At 46.7% G+C, this 23,955-nt stretch overlaps 2 protein-coding genes and 1 pseudogene across 3 annotated transcripts in view; all 3 read left to right on the forward strand.

Moving 5' to 3' along the window:
* SP1 (Sp1 transcription factor) overlaps positions 1-8,252 on the forward strand; it is a 45,309-nt gene extending 37,057 nt beyond the window's left edge. The window contains exons 5-6 of the mRNA XM_060024866.1: positions 1,228-1,427; positions 2,693-8,252. Coding sequence (XP_059880849.1) covers positions 1,228-1,427; positions 2,693-3,006 — 514 coding nt within the window. The 3' untranslated portion in view covers positions 3,007-8,252. The remainder of the gene's footprint in view (positions 1-1,227; positions 1,428-2,692) is intronic.
* LOC132433725 (actin-related protein 2/3 complex subunit 3 pseudogene) lies at positions 1,437-2,784 on the forward strand (annotated as a pseudogene).
* A 6,223-nt stretch (positions 8,253-14,475) lies between the features above and the next one.
* AMHR2 (anti-Mullerian hormone receptor type 2) lies at positions 14,476-21,157 on the forward strand. Of its 2 annotated transcripts, XM_060026246.1 has the most exons (11): positions 14,476-14,524; positions 14,826-15,008; positions 15,314-15,505; positions 15,777-15,851; positions 15,988-16,118; positions 16,234-16,464; positions 17,981-18,095; positions 18,239-18,411; positions 18,601-18,748; positions 18,911-19,047; positions 19,944-21,157. In XM_060026246.1, the coding sequence occupies exons 1-11, from the start codon at positions 14,476-14,478 to the stop codon at positions 20,151-20,153; spliced, it is 1,644 nt and encodes a 547-aa protein (XP_059882229.1). In that variant the 3' UTR covers positions 20,154-21,157. The 2 variants fall into 2 exon arrangements, with proteins under 2 accessions (XP_059882229.1, XP_059882230.1); XM_060026247.1 differs by lacking the exons at positions 18,601-18,748; positions 18,911-19,047.
* The last annotated feature ends 2,798 nt before the right edge of the window (positions 21,158-23,955 follow it).

The raw sequence follows: 23,955 nt of genomic DNA on the forward strand, positions 1-23,955 counted from the left end.
ATAATTTGAATTCTTTGTAGGTTACCCTATATTACAGGAAAAACTTGAATCAAAAGCACTTGAGTACAATAGAGTTTCCCTCTCACAAAGCTTAAAGTGGATTTAAGTTTTTGAAGGAAATTCTGTGATTTCTACCTAAGTATGATTTCATTTCTGTTAGTGTTGGTTTCCCCCTCCCCATGCCCCACTAATATGTGCTGTTAAAACCCAAGAAAAATCCCTCTTGGAAATCTCCCCAGTGCCCACTAATGGTTCACACATGGTACAAATTGGTTTGGCAAAAACATTTCAGAGCTGATTTCCTGAGAGGAGCTTAGGATTTGCTCCATATAGGGAATATTTTTTTTTACATACCTTGAATTAGTTAGGGTCCTTATTTCCCCTCTTTTGACTTTTATCCATCCCATCATCCTTTTCCACTGAAGTCTCTGATATTGCTGTCTTTTCAGTTTCTGTGTTTGTTTGTTTTAAATTATTTTTGGCTGCCTTGGGTCTTGGTTGCTGCGCAGGCTTTCTCTAGTTGCGGTGAGCAGGGGCTACTCTTCATTGCGGTGCGTGGGCTTCTCATAGCAATGGATTCTCTTGTCACGGAGCGTGGGCTCTCAGCACATGGGCTTCAGTAGTTGTGGCTTGTGGGCTGTAGAGCGCAGGCTCAGTAGTTGTGGTGCACGGGTTTAGTTCCTCCGCGGCGCGTGGGATCTTCCTCGAACCTGTGTCCCCTGCATTGGCAGGTGGATTCTTAACCAGTGTGCCACCAGGGAAGCCCTCTTTTCAGCTTTTAATCTTTACTGTTTGGCTCTTGACCTTTATTCTAGGAGAAAAGTTCTATAGTTGTAAAATATTATGTTTTCGTTAAAGTTCTCCACCAAGTGCTTAAATGGAGAGACGCTTTGTTCATTAAGTAAGTTCCCAGCCAAAAATATCACCATGTCACCATATTCACAGTAGTTCTCATGGAAAATGCTTGTATTGAGACTTAACTTCCAGAAAAATATAAGAAAATGCCTCTCACATTTCACAAGTCACCTTGAGAATGATTATCTCTTCAAACATCAAACATCGAGTCAACTAAAGATTTATCTTTTGATACTAAAGAGAGGGCTTTTTTTTTTTTAAATAAAAGTTTGGATTAGTTTTGAGTGGATCCAGTAATTATGATGTATACTTTGTGATTCTTTCATTTTTGTCTCTAGAATGAATGATGAATAGTTGTGTTCTCGCTTCCAGGGGCTCTGGGGATCCTGGCAAGAAGAAACAGCACATTTGCCATATGCAAGGCTGTGGCAAAGTATATGGCAAGACCTCACACCTACGGGCACACTTGCGCTGGCATACAGGCGAGAGGCCATTCATGTGTACCTGGTCATACTGTGGGAAGCGCTTCACACGTTCGGACGAGTTACAGAGGCACAAACGCACACACACAGGTGAGCAGGAACTTGGGGAAGGGAGAGGTAGTAATAGGCCAGAATAAAAAGACACAAAATAGCACCGTGCTCTAACCCGATCCTCCTCATTGGGGTTGAAACCTGGGTGCCTCCAAGATGCCGGCTTACCACTCTTCCCCCATGGACCCTGACACCACACTCATTGGAATCATGGCACTGTTGCCTATCAGAAGTCACTTCAAAGGACCCACTCCTAGAGAGACAAAAGATACAGATATTGTGGATGAAGCTATCTGTTACTTCAAGGCCAATGTCTTCTTCAAAAACTATGAAATTAAGAATGAAGCTGATAGGATCTTGATATATATAACTCTTTACATTTCTCAGTGTCTAAAGAAACTCAGAAAATTGCAATTCTAAAAGCCAAGGCGAGAAAGAAATGTATACGCTGGGAATCACTAATTTTCCCATTCCTGGAGAGCCTGGTTTTCCACTTAATGCAATTTACGCCAAACCTGCAAACAAACAGGAAGATGAAGTGATGAGGGCCTGCTTACAACAGCTGAGGCAAGAGACTGGACTGAGACTTTGTGAGAAAGTTTTTGACCCTCAGGAAGATAAACATAGCAAGTGGTGGACTTGCTTTGCAAAGAGACAGTTCATGAACAAGAGTCTTTCAGGACCTGGACAGTAAAGGGTGCCTTGGGAAGACACTGTCTCCACAGCTATGGGCAGCATTTACAGCAAGATGTACACAGTTCTTTGCCTTTATTTTGTAAAGTTTTATACAGAGGAGAGAAGAGAGCGTGTCTTTACTAAAAGAGCTCTTTATCAAGAATTTGGGGTTGGGGGGCGATTTGAAATTTCCGCAGTATTAAGCTGATGCTTAATGAGTAATAATAAAGAAATTTCTAACATTTCAAGTCAAAAAAAGAAAAAGACACAAAATATATCTATGAAATAACTAAAATTTCTGAGCAACTTATGTTTGAAACTGATTGTATGGATCATGAATGGAATTGGAGTTAATCTGGAAAACCCTTAAGAAGGAAGGAGCTAGCTTTTGAGTGGGAGTTTGAAGGTCCTGCCTTACTTTTCTGCTATACTCCTTCCTTTCTGAGTATTCCCCAGCCTTTACTTATTTTTTGTTCCCCCAAAAGGCAAAAGATAGTCACCAGGTTTTTCTTGTTTGTAATCACCTTCTAGGACTAGCTTTATTCTGCCTTATATAGTTTGAAAGCAGTGAATTGGACAAGGCTTCCTGAGATGTGAGTTTCTCATCTTCTTTCTCTTCCTTTACCTAGGTGAGAAGAAATTTGCCTGCCCTGAGTGTCCCAAGCGCTTCATGAGGAGTGACCACCTGTCAAAGCATATTAAGACCCACCAGAATAAGAAGGGAGGCCCAGGTGTAGCCCTAAGTGTGGGCACTTTGCCCCTGGACAGTGGGGCAGGTTCAGAAGGCAGCGGCACTTCCACCCCTTCGGCCCTCATCACCACCAACATGGTAGCCATGGAGGCCATCTGTCCAGAGGGTATTGCCCGTCTTGCCAACAGTGGCATCAACGTCATGCAGGTGGCAGATCTGCAGTCCATTAATATCAGTGGCAATGGCTTCTGAGATCAGGCACCCGGGGCCAGAGACATATGGGCCATACCCATCAACCCTGGGATGCAAGGTAGCATGGGTCCAAGAGACATGTGGGAGAGAGAGAGCCGTGAGGCATTAAAAATGCATGGTGGTGGGAAGAATTGGGGGAGGGATACAAGAGAAGAGATGGGGTCCTGGCATCCACCTGTATCATCAGTACCTCCTTGAAGTGGGAAACATTAGTGAAAATTCTGTTGGTGCCACCCTTTGATGAGCATTTGTTTGACCCCAAACAGTTTCTTAACACTTCTTACCCCAGTCTCCACTTCCTGCATTTCCCTTCTCAGCTCCCCCATGATGGATCCCCCCTTTCCTAAAGCCATCATGCCTTGATAAATATATATGATCATTGAAATACTTTTTAACAAAAAGCAGATTCTATATTATATATATATATATATATATAAAAGATATATAGAGATGCATTTGCAGGGGTTGGCTGGGAGGAGGAAGGAGACCATTCTGTGACCAAAATAACTTGGTCATTTTTTTTTTATATTGCCTTATTTCCTTATGGCTGAGCCTTGTTGTGACACATCAAGATTTTCTATAGATGTTGTCTTGGCTTCCCACCAGATTAAGCATTTATATGCTCTGCTTTTAGTTTATATATACATACATAATGTTTTCCTTTCTTAATTTTGTCTTTTAATTTGGGATCAGCTTCTTGCACTCCTTCCTTGACTCAACCATTTCTGTCTCCCCTTCTCTTACCTGATCACTTCATGCTTTGTTTTTGGTAGTGGTCCCTGGATGAGGCACTTCTGTCGTTCTTTTAAAGTCCCTAGTCCCAGCAGCAGAATAGAGTAGCCTTGAAGCTCAGGCAAATGCTTGAGGTAGCTGTGAAGAGAGTGTTCAAAATACTACTGACGCAGGCACCCTCTTGGCGCTGGAGAGTCAAAGGCACCTCTCTCTTCATTAGCTGCTCTAAGCATCAAGAATTAGAAGTCCTTCTACGAAATTGTACAAGAGACCCTTTGAAGGTTATAATCTGGGATCAGTTTATATAAACTGTGAAAAGATGGTCAAATAATAGGTAGGGGCTTTCAATAGGAAAATGATGTGCTCAGAAGCGGAAGTGACTCAAGTAGTCCAGTTCAGGAGTTAGTGGATTATTTGGACCTTTGTACAACTGTCTTCCAAGGTAGCTCTCAGCTTTGATGTGTGGGCTTCTGAGTTCACATTCTGAAAGGAAATACACTTCCTCTTTTGAACATCCCCAGTAGTTTCTTTCCCATTATGTTATTAAGGAGCATCAGCCAATGAACCTGTTCTGGGTTTCCATTCTGCAAAACTCCAGAGCATGGACCAGTGGCAAGGCAGTGGTTCTTTGATCTTTTCCCTTAACTCTTCCTTGGGTGGTTCCTAAGGGGAAAGGAAGCACACACGATCATGGGAATGATAGCCCAGAACAAAAAGAAATCTTGTCTTACCACTGTGGTTTATAGGAGAGATCAGGAAAAAACATCCTGCTTTCTCCGTGGCCTGATTGCTGAAGAGACTGATCCAAAAATTATAGCGGCAGGGAACTCTTAGTGCATTTGGCACTGAGATTTAAATGCAACCAGAGTTGTCCTCAAGGCCCAGCCATTAAAACATTGTCTCTCTCGACCTTCTGGTATCTTGTCAGAGAGCTTTTCACTGTGAGGAAGTGTGGAAATGGCTGTGTGTATGTGTGTAATCTGTTAGGTTGGGGATAGGTTTTCTGTTAGCCAATACTATAAGAGACCTGCAATAAAAAATTACCCTAATCTGATAGAAAGTGAAGTGTTTGTGTATGACTGTGTGTGAATGTGTGTTTGTGCCTGTATATATCTACACACAGATGAGAAATTAATATTTGAAATTGTTGGAAAATAAATTCAGATCAAATGCCTTTCAGGCCCATTACCTAGAAATCTATCTTAAAACCTGGGTATGTTCCTGAGGTCATTTCTTTGCTTTTGCTAAATTAGTTACAATTATGAATGGGGGATATTCTACTGCACTTTTAAAAGAAGAAACTATTTTTGTGTTTGAAAGTGAAACCAACATCCGGATTTATAGCAGAGTCCTAGTTCCTTTCATGAATCTATTTACCTTGACTACAAATAGATGATGCTATAATTCTACTATATATTTTATATAAAATCTATCCGAATTAGGGTTTGGGTAAGTTTGTGTTGTTGTTTAACCTGAAATACAATAACTTAACATTCTAAACAAAAGTTTACTTCATTTGGTCCTTTCTCTGCAGACTTAATACTGTTTTTAACACAGGAAGTATTGCAAGGAACTTTTCCCCAGATCAAATTCTATTAATACTGTAGCAGTTATCCATGCCCAGAAGTATCCATGCCCAGAAGTAGAAGTTATCCATGCCCAGCCACTTATCGCACCCTTTGTTCCCTCTGAAAGGCAGAACTCAGAACCTGTTATTTTATGTCTGTAATCATGTTCATAGGCATCTTCTGGAGAAAAGGGGCAGGATAACTCACTGAAGTGTGTAGTATTTTGCTAGAGCATTTCAAGGAATGGAATCTTCCCCAGTATGAAGTTATTAGATATAAACTAACTTAATGATGCTGAAGCCTACAAGCTTTTAGAAGGTTATTTGATGATGTTTTTCTCTGGAATGGAATGCTGGTTTACCCTCAACTCCATTCATTAGCACGAGTGAATTTATATCCAGTTCTTTCCACTTGCCCTATTTCCTTCTCACCAAGGAAGCTCCAGATCCAGTATCTTGTTTGGCCCTAAAACTGAAGCAGCTTCTGCTTTTGTCTCCCAGCAGCAGTAAGTCACTCAGTCTTTTCCACAGGAAGTTAGGAGCCCACATTCCTTGAGTCAGGAGTTTATTGATGAAAGTCCCTTTCCCTGAACTTTTTGCCAGAAGAAATTAATGTAACTGACAGGCTATTGATTCTAAATTTTTTTCAAGAGTTGCTTTTTTATTTAACCTTTTAATGACCAAATCTTGTGGGGTGCGGGGTGCCCAGAGGAGTGGTAATATTATTCCCTTGTCCGTTCAGGTTGCCCAGTCACATTTATCTGCTTATCATTTGACTGTCTGACTTTTTACCCAGAGCAGTAACAGCCCACACCATCTTCCTTCAGGGACTTCCCAACTGGCACCCTGTTTGTGGGTGCTATGCAGAATGCAATTTAACAGACATTTCTCAGAGTTCAGAATAGATAGAACTCTTGATCCCAGAAAGTATAGACTGAAGTGTGGGGTAAAGATTATGATTGGGGGAGGGTTAGAGACAAAGGCTGTAAATTACTATGGCTGATTGATTTTATTTCTACTATATACATATATATATTTTTTGCTTTTGTATATCCTATATAGGAAACTAAGCATTGTATTTTTTTAACAAATCTGAGAAAGCACTATGAACTGCAGATGTTTGACTTCAGAATATATTTTGTATTGTTAATATCTTCACATTGTGTGAATACTGGAAGCTGCAGATCTTTGCTAGGACGCAATAAATTTATATACCTTTTGAGGGGTTCTTCTGAGGGTATTAATCAGGCCCCTTTTGTGCTTTGGGGGAGCCCTGGTGCTAGTTACTTAAAGTTTTCATTCAATTGTAAGTACCCTGATGCCTTTTGGACCTTGGGATCAGATCAAAGGAGTTCTGATCCAGGTACCAAGGAAATGAGGATAGTCTAGCTGCCTCAAGTGAGGGGCCCTTTGCATAACTCTCCTTTCCCCTATTCAAAGCTGAGTAGCCTCTTGGAGTTGGGAGGAGAAATGTGAAATCTCAGAGTTTCATCTCCCTTAGAAGAGAGCCAGTAACTTATGTGCAAGGATGAAAGGTGGCAGCAGTAGCTTTGGGGAAAGGGAGGAGGATATGGCACTTCTCCAATCCCGGAAAACATTGCTTTTGAAAACTGCTGATAAAGTATGGGTAGGTTATTACTTTTGTTTAGGAGCCTGTGTGCTCTGTGGTGCCTCTCTTGGCTCTACTCCTGGGGTACAGACCTCATCTAGGAGGATGAGCAGACCAGCTTTGAGGTTGACCTGTTTCTTTTCTTTGTCTGCCTTCCCTAAACACCAGCCCCCAGGAGGACATGAAGCAGCCTTAAGCTTAAATTCCTACTCCCTCTTCCAGATTTAGCTCACTTGCCTTAGATTGGAGTCTGGGAAAGGGAAAAAAATGGGAGTCCCTGGCTTTATTCCCCTCCTAGGTCTTCTCTAGTTTGACTTCCCCGAACCCAAAAAGATTTCCTCCCCAATGTTCATTTGAGGGAAATGAGTATTTTGTCCCATTTTCTCCTTTCCTCATTATCAAACAACCCCAGCCTTCCATGTCCCTGCTGAGCAAGAAGAGGCATGGTGATTGTCCCTCAGCTCCCTTCAGTATCCGAAAAAAAGCATAACATAAGGGGCTGAGGCTGCCTGTGGTGAGGACCTTGTTGATACCTCTCCTGGGGTGTGTGTTTTCCTCTTTCTCACCTTCAGGAATTACACTGTGCCTTCTCCACAGAGGAATGGGATTCTCTACCCAGACCCCCACTTTCCCAGCAGCTGCTCTTGAACAGTGTGCACAAGGGCAAGTCTTCATATTTCTGATCACTGCTTTCTCCCAGTGGCATCCCATAGCTTTCACCTAGAGTCTAGGGCACAAAGATTTTGGGAAAACATGCTGAGGTTGACCTGAGGAGACCACATCTACACACACCAATGGCAGCTGCTCCAGGGCCTGCTTCCTCTTCCGGAGTCTCTCCTCCTCTGGGAGGGAGGGGCAGTGCTCCAGTCTCTGGTGCCTAAAACAAGTTTATTTCTCTCTCTTAACACTGTCAATAACCAGTCTCCATACCACTGTTGCCTTTTTTAAATCTCTTAATAATCTCATGCTGTGTTTGTTGTTGGTTCCAATCCGATTATCACCGGGGCTGTGTGGGGAAATAACTTTTAAATGCTCTCTCATCTCTCTTGCTCTTTTTTCTCCTTGATCTTGTGTATGTATGATGCTAATCTCTTGTCTTAATTTCTTCCTGCTCTTTTGTATCTTCCTTTCTTGTCTCTCCCCCTACCTTTTGTCTCTGGGTGTTTTGGGGCTTTTTTTTTTTTTTTTCCTTTTTGTACAAAGATTAGTTCAATGTAGTCTGTAGCTCCTTTGTAAACCAATTAAAAAAAGTTTTTTTAATAAAAAGCCATGTCTCTGGTGTGTTGAGAGGGTTGGGAATGGGGAGAATATGGTTATAACTTCATATACTAAACCCAACAAAGGTTTCCAGCTACACTGTTGTTACATACATGTTAATCAGTGCAGTTGTCCAACACTTAACTCCCGGGTAAAGAGTTTCATGACCAAATCAGTGTGCCACGACTACATAGAAATGTGGAGGACCTAGAGGAACAGGAGCAGGCCCAACTTTTTTTTTATTTAGCTTTTTATTCGAAATACTTTTAAGTTCAAAGGAAAGTTGCAAAGATGGTACAGAGGGTTTCTATATGCCCCTTCCCGAGTTTTCTCCATTGTTAACATTGTCATGGTACATTGTCAAAATTAAGGAACTGACACTGGTACATTACTTTAGCTAAATCTCAGGCTTTATGGGCTTCATCCATTGTTGGCCTTTTTCTGTTCCAGGGTCTATTGCAGGATACCACATTGCGTTTAGTTGATATGTCTCCCTAGTCTTCTCTGTGACAGTTTCTTCGTCTTCTCTTGTTCTTCATGACCTTGACAGTCTTTGGGAGTATTGGCCATGTTCTGTAGAATATCCCCCAGTCTGAATTTGTCTGATTTTTTTCTCATTATTAGACTGAGCTTACAGGGTTTTTTAAAAAAATACGTGCACAGGTGAAATGCCCTTCTCATCACATCCTATCAAGGAGTATGTGATAACCACATGACATTACTGATGGTAAAACCTTCAACACCTGGTTTAGGTAGTGTTTGCTTGGTTTCTCCACTGTTTCTCTTTCCCTATTCTTTGCAATTAAGTCTAGGCCACCGTTAATGGGGTTGGTGGGAATTAAGCTTCTGTGAGGAAACTGTCTCTTCTCCATTAATTTAAACTAGCATGTACTCATGTATATTTATTTTATAGGCGGGTGGTTATAATCCAATTATACACTATTTTGATGGAATTGTCCCAGCTTTGGACATTGGGAGTGCTTTCAAGTTGACTTCTGTGTCCCCTTGATATGGCTACATCCATTTATTTTTTTGAGCACTTTCTTTCTTTCTGATACACAAGATGCTTCAGGCTCATATTGTATTTTCCCTGCCCCAGCCCTAGATCAGCCATTTCTCCAAGGAGCCTTTGTGCTTTTTATTGGAGAATGGTATTTAGAAACCAAGATCTAGCTCCAACATATTTTACGTTTAGTTAATACCAACCTGTGTCTCAAATGATTGAATCTGGATCATGGCCCCTTGAAACTGAAATTGAAGTTATTTTGACAGCCTTTCCCATTTCCCATCAGCCTATACCTTTACTTCCCTTCCTACCTATCTAAGAATCCTTGGTTGCTTGTTTATATATAGCCACCAGCATTCTTGATTATTTTTGGTCATTTGATTCCCTATGTCAGTTTTGTCAATCAGCCAGCCAGTTGATTTCCTTATGTAGCCATTAGCAATATAACATTTTAATATTTGACTTTATTGGAGGTTTTTTTGGGGGGGAGTGTTTATTTTTTGGCTTTGGAGCCATAAGTGGGCCTTTAATAGTTGTGCCAGCTATTCAGTCAGTAAACATTTATTGAGCCCTTACTGTGTGCTAGGTTGAGGATAAAAAATGAAATAAGACAAGCCCCGTTAACAAGTACTTCATAGTCTGGTGAGTGAGACATACCATTAATTGCAAATTTCCCAATCCTGACCCCAGTTTTCAGCAGGTGATTTGCTTCCTATTTCATGAAACAGAAGCATCAATTTCCTCAGACTTTCCCTCTCTTCTGTCTAACAAACATGTAGGTACTCACCAGTGCCAGTTTACCCCCTTCTCTCTTCTGAGAGAAATATTTTTCCTTTGCAAGGCCAACCCTGCCACTTGTGCTCTCAACCTTGTTTTCTTTAACTTCTTTTCTTTGTTTCGATAGTATTTTCTCCTTTTATCTTCAGTCTCTCCTGGGTCCCCTTTTATCAGCCTATAAACATGCTAAAATCTGCCTCCCTGCCCCCCACCCCCCATTTTGAAAAACCTGTGCTTCCTCTTCAAGCTGCTGATCTGATTCTTAACATTTCCAAAGTTAGTGAAAGTAGTTTACATTTAATTTTTCTCTTTTATTCACCTCTCAGTCCACTTTGTTAAGCACCTATTGTTTACCAAATTTTTTCTTATCAATACCAGCGCCCTGGTTGCCTGCTCACGTGGTCTTTCAGTCCTTAGCCTCTTAGACCTCTTTGCAACAGTGTGTGTCTTAGTGCTTTCTTCCCACTGAGTGTGAAACTGAGGCACTTCTGGTTTTCCTTTAACCTTTCTATTTGTTTTAGTCTCCTTCATAGCCACTTCTTCCTCTGTCCCTGAAATACTGCTGTTCCCCATCCTGGGTCCTTTCCTTACTCTTCACCCCTAAACAAGTTGCATCCATTCTTTATCTATTACATACATTTTGATGACTCCCAAATCAAAATGCCTCACTTTTTTGTCATCCTGGCAGCCTGCTTAGTGGACATTTCCATCTGGATGTCCCACAGATAACTCAAACTCTACATGTAAGAAAGAAAAACAATCCTTTGTGTTCCTCACCTCACTTAACAATATTACTACTCCTTGATCACTTATGCTTGAAACCTCAGAATCATCTCTTTTTTAAAATATTTATTTGGCTGCATCGGGTCTTAGTTGCGGCATCGGGATCTTTCGTTGCAGCACTCGCGGGCTTCTTTCTAGTTGTGGCGCAAGGGTTCCAGAGCTTGCGCGCTCAGTAGTTGCAGCATCCAGTCTTAGTTGCCCCGCAGTATGTGGGATCTTGGTTCCCCACCAGGGATCGAACCCGTGTCCCTTGCATTGGAAGGTGGATTCTTAACCACTGAACCACGAGGGAATTCCCCCATTCCCCTCAGAATCATCTTTTAATTCTGCCTTTCATCTACCAACATTCATTTGATTACCAATCCTGTCAATCAGCAATACTGTGTATCTCGGTACTTCCCTGGTGGCGCAGTGGTTAAAAATCTGCCTGCCAATTCAGGGGACACAGGTTCGAGCCCTGGTCCGGGAAGATCCCACATGCCGTGGGGCAGCTGAGCCCGAGCACCACAACTGCTGAGCCTGTGCTGTAGAGCCCGCGAGCCGCAACTACTGAAGCCCACGCGCCTAGAGCCCGTGCTCTGCAACAAGAGAAGCCACTGCAATAAGACCGTGCACTGCAATGAAAAGTAGCCCTCGCTCGCCGCAACTAGAGAAAAGCCCACACGCAGCCCAAAATAAATAAATAAATAAATAAATAAATAAATACAGTGTATCTCAATTATTTCCCTCTTTTATTTATCTATTTTTTGGGGGGTTGGGGTTGTGGATTTTTTTTTTTTTTTGGTCTCGCCGAGCGGCTTGCAGGATCTTAGTTTCTTGACCAGGGATCACACCTGGGGCCCCCTGCAGTGGAAGCGTGGAGTCCTAACCACTGGACCTCCAGGGAATTCCCTCCCTCTTTTTTTTTAAATTTCCATTGTCCTAGTACTCACCCTGGCTACTGCTTAGGTCTTGTAAGTGATCTTCTTCTAGTCTCCCTGAGCCTCAGTCATCCATCTTCCACTTTGCCACCAGACCCCTGCGTAAAATCCTTTGCTTTCAGGAAAAGTCTACACTTTCCAGTCTGGTCCCAGTCTATCTCTAGTCACGATTTTCTGCTTCATATCTCATACCCCTTTTTCCTGCTCAATCTCCCCTGACCCCAACACACCACCATACACACTTTATGTTCATACCTTTATTCTTGCTGCCTTTATTTTTGCTGTTCCCTTGGTCTGTAATAATCAGCCTCCTTTTATTTTCAGTGTGTTTACCTTGAGACAATTTAAATATCGCTTTTGCTGTGAAACCTCTGGGCACTTTTCTTCCCTTGTCTTCTATTCCCTGAACAGAATTAGCTTGTTTGATCTTTCTGCTTGTATAGCTCCTTGTTCATACCCCTAGCTTGACACAGTTTTCTGGTTGCTTATTGATATATTTTCCTGCCTTTCTAGACTATGAGTTCCTGGAGGGCAGGAATCACATGTACCTTTGTAGGTCCAGCACTTAATGGAACACCTTTTTAAGACTAGGACCTAATATTTTATAAATTGAATAAACAACTCACTTTAGCCTTGTCATCAGTGGGGTCAAAGGCAAATTATTGGGCCACTGCAGACTTTAATCAGGGGATCCTAATGAAGAGCTTTGTGTATATGGAATCCAGGAAGCCTTTCTTCTATGCTGAAGTTCTCTCTCAGGACCTTCCTAATCCCCCAGCTCTCAAATCCTTACCCCTTCTCTCACCACCTCAACTTTAAACTCTGACTGCCAGTTCCTGTAAACCTGACTGGAACGTTTCTGTCTTGAGAGTAATTATCCAAGGCTTTGGGTGAGGAGACTCTGCCTTCCTGCCTGATCCTTACCTTGCTCTCCTCTGGAGGAGAGTCTCCTAAGACACTCCTGACACAAGAAACTATTTTACCTTCAACTCCTCCCCTCAGTCCCAGACTTACTGATCTGGAAGCTGGTGAAGGAAGATAGTTGTAACTAAGTACAACATTCCACCTCACTGGACTCCCAAAAGGACCCAGGAGGGGATGGGCAGCTATCCAGCAGCCTCTAAGCCCTGGTCATTCCTCTAGCTGCTGCTTCACACTACTGGAGCTTTCAGCCTCTCATGCAGCCATCCTGGGAGAAAGCCTCCAGAATCAAAGAGTACTCAGGCCCTCAGCCCTGATCTAAGCCAGACCATCCCCAGAAAGGGTTTCCAGGCAGCCACCAGGGGAACAGAAGGTTAGGAAAACGGAACCAGTCTCCTCTGGCTCTAATTCTTATGGGAGGCAGCTGCTCTGTAGTTTCCCTTATTCTGATCAGTAATCTGGTGGAGTTGGACACCTCCTGTCTCTCGACTGCAGCACAAGCTATAGACCTCTCTCCTTACATCTCCATGCTGACATTCCCTCTACATACCCTGTGCCCTCTCTCCACATTTTACAGTTTGTGCAGCTTAATAGATATTGGAGATGTACTATGGATATTAGTCATCAGAGGATGCCCTTTCTGCCCCCTCACTATGTCCCCGAGTTTCTCCTATGTCTGCTGACCTCTGGTGGTGATAGTTTGAACTGTATCTTTTTCTAGTTATTGGCCTGCTCACAGGTATTGATGCACATTTTCTCAATCTGTATTTTCTTTCTGGCATCATGGCATAAGTGCAAAGAACAGGGCCTGGGCTTTAGAGTCAGACTTAACAAGGTCCAAATCCTAGCTGTGCTATTTCCTAGCAGAGTGACCTTGGGCAAGTTACCTAAATTCAGCTTTCTTACCTATAAAGTGAAAATAATGATAACTAGCTCAATGGGAGAATTAGATGAGATGATTGTAAAATTCAGAGCCCTAGCTGTGCCCTAGCACGTAGGTGGTCAATAAAAGTTTGTTACCTTTTCAATAATGGTGATGTGTTTAGTGTGTGACTCAATGTGATTTTTAAAAAATTTTGATGACAGGGCTTCCCTGGGGGCACAGCGGTTGAGAGTCCGCCTGCCAATGCAGGGGACGTGGGTTCATGCCCCCGGTCCAGGAAGATCCCACATGCCGTGAAGCGGCTGGGCCCGTGAGCCATGGCCGCTGAGCCTGCGGGTCCGGAGTCTGTGCTCCACAACGGGAGAGGCCACGACAGTGAGAGGCCCGCGTATCGCAAAACAAAAAATTTTGATGACATAAAATTTACCAACATACCTATTTTCAATGTGATTTTTTAAAAACTCTGAGTAATTTTATACAACCGCTTTTCTGACTCTTGAGTTTGGAAAATGAGGTCAACTCTAGTATAGGCTGTGAAGCCTCTTTGTGCCCAGGGAACTGCAGATCTGAGCCCGGAAAATAAGGGCTAGAAAGGCTCTTGGGCACAGCTGAATGGGTCTGAGCACTTGACCTCTCTTTGGTTTCCAGCCTGGGAAGGGCTGACAGGATTCAGCATTTTGTCCTAGGGTCAGCAAAGGGCAGAGGTTTGAAATTAGGCATTGCTGGGTTCTCAGCGGGACCACTAAGGCGCCCTCCTCCCACTTTACAGAGGAAAGAGGAGGTGGCTGAAGAGAGGAAGACGTGAGATTGGTTCTCTGCTGCTCCCTCTCTCTCCCTGCTTCTCCCCACACCCATCCTCTCCCCCTCAGCAGCCGTCTCCCCCACAGAGACTGGGAAGAGGGAGGGGGCGGAGTTGGGGACTGAAGGATCAGAAGCCCCACGGTGCCCGCATCTGAAGGAAGCTCTGGCCAGGGGCAGCTGTGTTGGCTCATGCTCCCCACCTCCCACTGCAAGATGCTGGGGATTCTGGGGCTTTGGGCACTGCTTCCCACAGCTGTGCAAGGTAAGTGTCTACAGGGAGGAGCAGGGTCCTTCCACCTACCCATTAAAGGAAGGGGCACTTGAAGCAGCAGCCACGCCTTTGGAAGAGTGGTGATGGGGTGGGCAAGTGAAGGTGATGGGTACAGCTATGGGTCCCCTTGGTGGGGGTCAGGTTCCAGGCCTCTGCTGACCCTGTTTCCTCCTGTGGCTTTACGAGGCTGGCCCTGGGATATAAAACATGTTTTGTCTCTCTTTGGCTGCTGTTTTTGCCCCTGCATTCACTCTCATCTCGAACCCTCCCCTCTCCTTACCCTGGGCCGCAGCACCCCCAGGCAGGCGGACCTGTGTGTTCTTTGAGGCCCCTGGAGTGCGGGGAAGCACCAAGAATCTGGGGAAGCTGCTAGATGCAGGACCAGGGCCCCCCAGGGTTATCCGCTGCCTCTACAGCCGCTGCTGCTTTGGGATCTGGAACCTGACCCAAGACCAGGCACAGGTGGAGATGCAAGGTGAGTGGCACAGCACATGGCAGGCGATAGCCAGTGGGGGAGAGAGGCACATCCTGCGGGGGGCGGGGGTGGCAGCTGAGGAGAGGAGTAGAAAGGGAATGTGTGGAGGGAAAGAAAAGCCCGTAAGAGATGGAAGGGACGCCTCTGATAGAGAAGGGACCCCCTCCGTGTTCCCAGACCCCGTTATGCTCACTCGTACACTCTTTCTCTCTCTTTCTTTCTTTCTCTCTTTCTCTCTCTCTCTCTCTCTCTCTCTCTCTGTCTCGCCCCCTTTCTCTCCTCTTCTCCCAATCCCATCCCATCAGGATGCCGAGACAGTGATGAGCCAGGCTGTGAGTCCCCCCACTGTGATCCGAGCCCCCGAGCCCATCCTAGTCCCAGCTTTACTCTCTTCACCTGCTCCTGTGGCACTGACTTCTGCAATGCCAATTACAGCCATCTGCCTCGTCTGGGGAGCCCTGGGACACCTGGTTCCCAGGGTCCCAAGGCCATCCCAGGTAGCCACCCAGGATGCTGGAGCCAGGTGGGGGCTGGAGCCCAGGTTAGAATGAGAGGTAGAACCAGGGCCAATTCTCACCCTACCCCCCATCCCAAGCGTTCCTCCTCCTGGCCTTGAGAAGTTGGTTGCCCTGGTGACTGGGAGATAAAGGGGCTTGTGACCAGGGTGGGGGCGGGTGGAGAAGCAACTTCTCTGAGGAGCGGGAGAGGAGCAGAGAGCACGATTTGGGGCAGGGCTCATCCAGCCCGCGTTCTTGCTTTAACGTCCAGGCGAGTCCATCTGGACGGCACTGGTGCTGCTGGGGCTGCTCCTTCTCCTGCTGCTGCTGAGCAACATCATCTTGGGTACTAATCTGCCCCACCCCTCCCTTGTGACCCCAACACACTGTCCCAGCGCCCTGACCCCCATCACTTCCCACAAAGCCCCCTTCCCAGTCTCCATACCCATGCACCCCGGCCCTAAGGCTCTTCTCTGCCTCAGCCCTGCTACAACGGAAGGCCTGCCCAGTGCACGGTGGGCCAGAGCCAGGGCCAGAGCCGGAGCCGGAGCCACACTCAGGCAGGGACTGGAGTGCCGAGCTGCCGGAGCTGCCCGAGCTGTGCTTCTCCCAGGTGCCCGGGGAGAGTGGGCGGCGGGCTCCTCTGGGCGATCTCGGAGGGTGTGCTGGGGAGGAAGCCTGGCTCTGCTCCTAGCTGGGGCCCACACCCAGCACCATGTCCTCACCAGGTAATCCGGGAAGGAGGTCACGCAGTGGTGTGGGCCGGGCGGCTGCAAGGCAAGCTGGTAGCCATCAAGGCCTTCCCCCTGAGGGCTGTGGCCCAGTTCCAAGCTGAGAGAGCATTGTACGGGCTGCCGGGCCTACGGCATGACCACATTGTCCGCTTGATCACCGCCAGCAGGGGCAGCCCTGGTCCCCTGCCCTGTGGGCCCCTGCTGGTACTGGAACTACACCCCAAGGTGAGTGCTGAGGAGCGCATATGTGTGTGTGTGCCTGTGTGTGGGAAGGTGACGGGGCGGGGGTGCTGTGTCTACGCTTATTCTTTTGCTTTATTCTTATTGTTTAGATTTCCTTTTCTGTAGAACATTAAAAGTGATTTGTATTGTTTTTACCTTTTATTATTATAAGCAGTACTTGCTAACGTTTTTGACTTACATTGACAAGAAAAGGGAGAAATCAAAACAATTCGTATTCCCAACCTGAAGGAAAACCATTGTTAAAGAATTACCTCCAGGCATTCAACTAATGTTTATGAACTATATGTCGCACTTCCTGTGCTTGGAAAAACACACCCAGTCCCTGCCTTTCCAGATTTTATAGAGTAGTAGGGAAGCAGAAATGGATCAAGCAAACACAAAAAGATGTGTAAAATGTCAAGTGCGTTAAGTGCGGAAAGAAAAGGTACTACAAGAGGGACTTCCCTGGTGGCGCAGTGGGTAAGACTCTGTGCTCCCAATGGATGGGGTCTGGGTTCGATCCCTGGTCAGGGAACTAGATCCCACGTGTGTGCTGCAAATAAAAGTTTTCATGCCACAAGTAAGAAGTCCCGTGCTGCAGCTAAGGAGCCCGCGAGATGCAGCTAAAGGAGCCCACCTGCCACAACTAAGACCCGGTGCAACCAAATAAGTAAATATTGAAAAAAAAAAAAAATAAAGGTACTATAAGAGAGGATGAAGAGGAATCGGTAGGCAGGGGCCAGACCACACTGGCCTTGTGGGCCTGCTAAGGACGTGGGACTTTATCAGCACCTGTAATTCCTTCACCTCTGAAATCTTGAATTCTGGCAAGTCCCTTCTTTGACCAATGTACCTCACTGCCTAGCTCGAAAATCACTGCTTTATTAGTTTTGTTTGTTTGTTTACCTTTCCTGGCACACTGAAAGTGCTCAGTAATGTTTGCAGAATGAGGGACTCTATTGTTCCTTTCCCTCCAATTCCCAGTTGCTCCCTGCCAGCTGCTCTCCTACCCAACGGCTCTCCCCATCCGCGCCCGGCTACAGGGTGACACCTCAGGCCAGGTGGTTCGCGAGGGTGCTCCGCCTAACCCGCTCTGCCTCTTCTGTTTCTGTCTTTACCCCAAGTCCTGTGAGGCAGTATGAGGTGGCTAAAGGTGAGTGATGCTGGAGTTAGACTGCTGAGGGTCAAGCTCTGCTACTGTCTTGCCCAGCGAGTTCCAGCAAACTCCTTATCTGTAAAACAGGAGTGACAGGAGTACCTACCTCCCAGGGTTGTAGTGAGGGCTACAGGAGGCCTGGCACGCAGTAAGTGCTCGGGACACTTGAACTAGAGCTACTGTTTTTCCTGTCAATCCAACTGATGCACGTGCTCACTCCTCCACTGCCTGCTGCCTTGCCCTGGGTGTGTCGGTGTGTAAGTCTGCGGGGAGATGCAGGGGGATCAATTGATCTCTGCTCCCTGGGGTGGATCAGCCACCTCCAGCTTTGTGTGTCCCTCTCTTCTCTCTGCTTCTCCCCAGGGTTCCCTGTGCCACTACTTGGCCCAGCACACCAGTGACTGGGGAAGTTCCCTGCGGATGGCACTGTCCCTGGCTCAGGGCCTGGCGTTTCTCCATGAGGAACGCTGGCAGGATGGTGGGTGAGCTGGGGGGCAGGAAGCCATGGGAGTCAGGAGCCACACCGCTGTTTCTGATTTTCCCTTAGCTTGGAGGGGAAGGATTGGGTCAAAAAGAGAGAGGAAGAAGATTCATGTCCCTTCAACCTGGCTTCTCCCACAGGCCAATATAAACCAGGTATCGCCCACCGGGATCTGAGCAGCCAGAATGTGCTCATTCGGGACGATGGGTCATGCGCCATTGGAGACCTGGGCCTCGCCTTGGTGCTCCCTGGCCTTGCCCAGCCCCCAACCTGGGCTCCTACTCAACCCCGAGGCCCAGCTGCCATCATGGAGGTCAGTACTCTGGATAAGGGTGAGCCCCAGGATGCTGGTGGTGGTGCTGATGAAGATGTGACAACAGTGCGGCAGCACCTATAGCACGTGGGATGTTGCTGAGTCTAGCTGGGGGGTTGTTGCGTGGACCATTGTGTGGTGAGGAGTGCCGTGGTGATGATTGTTGGCCCTCCATGCCTTGCTGTCTAGGCTGGCACCCAGAGGTACATGGCACCAGAGCTCTTGGACAAGACTCTGGACCTACAGGACTGGGGCACGGCCCTCCGGCGAGCTGATGTTTACTCTCTGGCTCTGCTCCTGTGGGAGATCATGAGCCGCTGCCCAGATTTGAGACCCGGTAAGGTTGGATGTGACAGTGGCCTCACTCCCCTCATGCCCCACCCACCCATTCCAGACCCACCTACCTCCTGACCCAGGAGGCTCTTCCCTTCTTCCTCTTGGCCGTTCCGCAAGAAGGCACCCCCTCGGGTTAGCTGACACCCCCTGTGCCTCTTCCCAGACAGCAGAACACCACCCTTCCAACTGGCCTATGAGGCAGAACTGGGTAGCACCCCTACCACCTGTGAGCTGTGGACCTTGGCAGTGGAGGAGAGAAGGCGCCCTCACATCCCATCCACCTGGTGCTGCTTTGCCACAGTAAGAGGCCACAGGCTGGTGGGCTGGGGACCTGCAGAGTCCTGGCACGGGCTTCAAGGACTTGTCCACCAGGACCAGCCACCTACTCCTATCCCCTCTCATCTCCCACCCTCCTGGCTCATGTTCAGCTGGAGCAGGGCAAACTTGCTCTGAACCTCAGTTCATCCCCTTCCACCGTAAGTCTCACACAGCCCATTCCTGAGACACACACCTTCCTCTTGCTCAGTCTTGCTTTGTCCGTCTCTCTTCTCTCCATCATCAGTTTGCCCTGTTCCTCAGTTCCTTCCTCCAGGAAGCCCTCCTTGGCTTTGCTTCTGCCCTGAGCTCTGCCCCCAAGATGGCTCCTCTCCTAGTACACTGGAGCCCAACATTTAATCCAATAATTCCTCATTTTGTCCTACACATCTGTGTTTCTGCCATGACCCAATAAAAGCCAGAACTAAGTATAAAGGGTTAAAACAGTGGCCTAATAGTGAAATTTCAGGGTTTCTGAGGAAAATAGTTTCCTAACAGGAAGCCCATTCTTCTGCTACCTGATCTGAAGTTTCCACTGCACAAGTGTCTGTTGGGTTAGATAACAAAGGCCCAGGCATTGTTTGTAGAAGACTCTGATTGCCTGAGAGGAAGGAGAGTAATTTCCCATCAGCACAGTAAGCCATTAATTAACCTGAATTAGCTCCTCGGAGGAAAAGGTGGACTCTTTGGAGAGAACCTGTCTCATAGGGAACAAGGTGCAAAGGGCTGGATTTCAGTGAAGGGGAGGAAGAAGGCTCCAGGAAGAATCAGAAGAAGAGTGTTGAGAACAGGGCCATGATAGATACCTTATAACCCTGGGACCACTCATGGGGCCACTCAGGATCCTGGGGTAAAGCCTGCCTCCTGGTCATTCTTCCCAGGACCCTGGTGGCCTGAGAGAACTCCTGGAGGACTGCTGGGATGCAGACCCAGAAGCACGGCTGACAGCTGAGTGTGTACAGCAGCGCCTGGCTTCCCTGGCCCGTCCTCAGGAGGCCCACCCCTTCCCACAGGGCTGTCCACATGGCTGCCCACCTCTCTGCCCAGAAGACCGTCTCTCCAGTCCTCCGCCCTGCCATTCTCCCTCGTAGGCCTCAGCTGAGTGTCTGCCACTTGAGTGTTCAGCAAGGCCCTCGTTCCAGAAATCCTCAACCTGCCTGTACCAGTTCTCATGTGTAAATATGCAGTTTATGTAGAGTCGGTGTACATGGAAACATAAATATGGTGATCAGATGCCTGTCTGCTCTGCCTCGCCATGGCCTTTCCTACTTGTCAAATGCTTGGATGGATCCTTCCCTGGGTATCCAATCCACTGCTTCTGAACAGTGACTGGTGTGGGGAGGGGTGTGCACAGGAAAGAGATAAAGTCAGCTTCCCTGACTCTATGTCTTGGTCCTGAGGCCTTCCTCCCTTCCAGTGATCCTGCATTCCTGTCTCTCTCCTTTTCCTTCTCTTTCATAAGCCTTTATTTGGTGGGATCTCACACTGGCACTGGGAAAAGGATGAGAAAGATGAAATTGCTGCTCTGAAACTGCTCCGAGATCCACAGCTCATTTTGTTGGCCACCCATACAGTGTCCTGGGGCAGTATCCTCTCCTGAGGCTTGAGTGGGGAGGCCTCACAGAGCACAGGATGCTTGAGATGTGTCTTGAAGACCAGGAGTTTTCCAGGAGTGTTGGAGCAGTAGGGCATTTCTGGCCCAGTGAGCTGTACTGTCATGTGGTGCAGTAAGAAACTGCAAGGAGGACTTCCCTGGTGGCACAGGGGTTAAGAATCCACCTGCCAATGCGGGGGATAGGGGTTCAATCCCTGGTCCGGGAAGATCCCACATGCCACAGAGCAACAAAGCCCGTGCACCACAACTACTGAAGCCCATGTGCCTAGAGCCCGTGCTCTGCAACAAAGAGAAACCACCGCACCGCAATGAAGAATAGCCCCTGCTCTCTGCAACCAGAGAAAGCCCACGCGCAGCAACAAAGTCCCAACGCAGCCAAAAAAAAAAAAAAAAATCTTAAGGGAATTCAGGGAATGCAGGAACAAAGGAAAAGCTGTCAAGAAACAATAGTTCAGGGATAAAACAGAGTCCTAATTCCTCCTCAAGGGGTATATATAACAATCTGATAAGTTCTGCAGGCTCCCACCAAGGTGGAGAATGGAATGATGATGTTCACCTTTTCTGACACTCATGACTTCAATCAACTAAAGCTGGACTCTGTCAACCTTTGCCCCACTTCTATGCTGAATTTTCCTCTGCTTAAGCCCCTTCATGAATATGCATGTACGCTTAGCTTAAAAATTCCCCAATTTTGCTGTTCAGGGAAACACTGCTTTGGGACAGATTCCCAGTGTTCTCCTTACTTGCTGCAAGCAATAAATCCTTCCATCTTCTTCCTTCTTCTTTGGCTTGGTTGTGTCTTTTGGCTTGACACCTACCAAGAGGTGAACCCAGTTTTCAGGTAACAAGAGGTCATTCTCTCAACCACTACACTGTACTAAGTGAACTGTCCTATCTAGGGTCAATGTCTCCTCATGTAAACTTGAACCCCTCTTTTCCTGGTCACAGGAAATTTGCTCCTTCAGTTATCCCTTCTTTCTCCAGCAAAAGCATTTTTTCTCTCTACTGGATTATTCACATCAGTTTACAAACATGATTTAAACTCTCCCATCTTAAAGAGCCCTTCCCAGACTGCCCATCCTCTTTTTTTTTTCGCCCATTCTCTTATGATTACTGCTCCATTTCTCTGCTTCTTGTTTACCAACACTCCTTGGAAGAATTGCTTTTATTTACTGCTTCCACCTTCTCACGTTTCGTTCTCTTCTCAATTCGTTGCAGGCAAAATTTCAGCCCTAGAATGTAATTAAAACCACTCTTAGGGCTTCCCTGGTGGCGCAGTGGTTGAGAGTCCGCCTGCTGATGCAGGGGACACGGGTTCGAGCCCTGGTCCGGGAAGATCCCACATGCCGCGGAGCAACTAGGTCCGTGAGCCACAACTACTGAGCCTGCGCGTCTGGAGCCTGTGCTCCGCAACAGGAGAGGCCGTGATAGTGAGAGGCCCGCGCGCCGCGATGAAGAGTGGCCCCTGCTTGCCACAACTAGAGAAAGCCCTCGCACAGAAACGAAGACCCAACACAGCAAAAAAATAAAATAAATTAATTAGTAAACTCCTACCCCCAACATCTTAAAAAAAAACCAAAAACCACTCTTAAAAAGTTCACTATTCTTGGGACTTCCCTGGTGACGCAGTGGTTAAGAATCCACCTGCCAATGCAGGGGACACGCGTTCGATCCCTGGTCCGGGAAGACCCCACATGCCGCGGAGCAACTAAGCCCGCAAGCCACAACTACTGAGCCCGCATGCCGCAGCTACTGAAGCCCACACACCTAGAGCCCCCGTGCTCCACAACAGGAGAAGCCACCGCAGTGAGAAGCCCGTGCACTGCAACGAAGAGCAGGCCCTGATCGCTGCAACTAGAGAAAACCCACGCGCAGCAACGAAGACCCAACGCAGCCAAAATAAATAAATAAATGAATAAATAAATTTATTTTTAAAAGTTCACTATTCGTGCAAAATCCAATGGCCAGTTCTCAGTCTGCATCCTACATAATTTATCAGCAGCATTTGAACATTTGATAGCTCCCTCCTTGAATCTTTTCTTCACACTTACCTCTGATTTTCCACTTCCTCACTGAAGAAGGGGATAATCTGTATCCTTTCTTATCCTTTGCTCATTCCTCTTCTCTTGCCAGTTTCTAAATATTGGCAGGCCTGAGGCCACGGGCTGGGCCCTCTTTTCTACTCTGGCTACCCCTGCTCCCTGGCTGAGCTTATCTGGCTCCTTGAATTTTAAAAAATTTTTATTTGTTAAAAATATTTATTTATTTATTTTTGGCGGTGTCAGGTCTTAGTTGTGGCACACGGGCTCTTTGTTGCAGTGCGAGGGCTTCCCTCTAGTTGTGGCACGTGGGCTCCAGAGTGCTTGGGCTCAGTAGTTGCGGCACATGGGCTCTCTAGTTGTGGTGCACAGGTTCTGTAGTTGTGGCACATGGGCTCCAGAGTGCATGGGCTCCAGAGCATGCAGACTTTCTAGTTGTGGCGCATGGGCTCAGTAGTTGTGGCGTGCAGGCTTAGTTGCTCCACAGCATGTGGGTTCTTAGTTCCCCGACCAGAAATTGAACCTGTGTCCCCTGCATTGGAAGGTGGATTCTTAACCACCGGACCACCAGGGAAGTCCCTATCTGGCTCCTTTATTTGTTTATTTATTTACTTACTTATTTTTATTGGAGTATAATTGCTTTACAATGTTGTGTTAGTTTCTGCTGTACAATGAAGTGAATCAGCTTTATGTATACCTATATCCCCTCCCTCTTGGACCTCCCTCCCACACCCCCCATCCCACCCATCTAGGTCATCACAGAGCACTGAGCTGAGCTTCCTGTGCTTTATAGCATGTTCCCACTAGCTATTTTACGCATGGTAGTGTATATATGTCAATCCTAATCTCCTAATTTGTCCCACCCTCTCCTTTCCCCGCCGTGTCCACATGTCCATTCTCTATGTCTGCGTCTCTATTCCCGCCCTGCAAATAGGTTCATCTGTACCATTTTTCTAGATTCCACATATATGCATTAATATACGATATTTGTTTTTCTCTTTCTGGCTTACTGGCTCCTTTAGATACCTTGATAACTCTCGATTTTTTTCTCTTCAGACAAGACCTCTCCCTGAGCGCCAGACTGCCAAATCCAACTGCCTTCTTAACACTTCCACTTGGATATCTGATAGCCACCCTAAACTTAACTTTGTCCAAAAGTACTCACATCTGCTCCTCCCCCGTCTTATTTCAGTAAATGACACAACTATTTCCTAGTTGCTCAATATTCTTGGGTTCATC

Source organism: Delphinus delphis, chromosome 11 (assembly GCF_949987515.2).
Source record: "Delphinus delphis chromosome 11, mDelDel1.2, whole genome shotgun sequence".
Classification (NCBI taxonomy): domain Eukaryota; kingdom Metazoa; phylum Chordata; class Mammalia; order Artiodactyla; family Delphinidae; genus Delphinus; species Delphinus delphis.

Excerpts from the sequence above, each read along its gene's own strand:
- AMHR2 (XM_060026246.1), top strand. The coding sequence starts at position 14,476 with ATGCTGGGGATTCTGGGGCTTTGGGCACTGCTTCCCACAGCTGTGCAA. Across the intron at positions 16,119-16,233 it reads CCGAGCTGTGCTTCTCCCAG|GTAATCCGGGAAGGAGGTCA; the intron begins GTGCCCGGGGAG and ends TGTCCTCACCAG. Across the intron at positions 18,749-18,910 it reads CTGCCCAGATTTGAGACCCG|ACAGCAGAACACCACCCTTC; the intron begins GTAAGGTTGGAT and ends GCCTCTTCCCAG.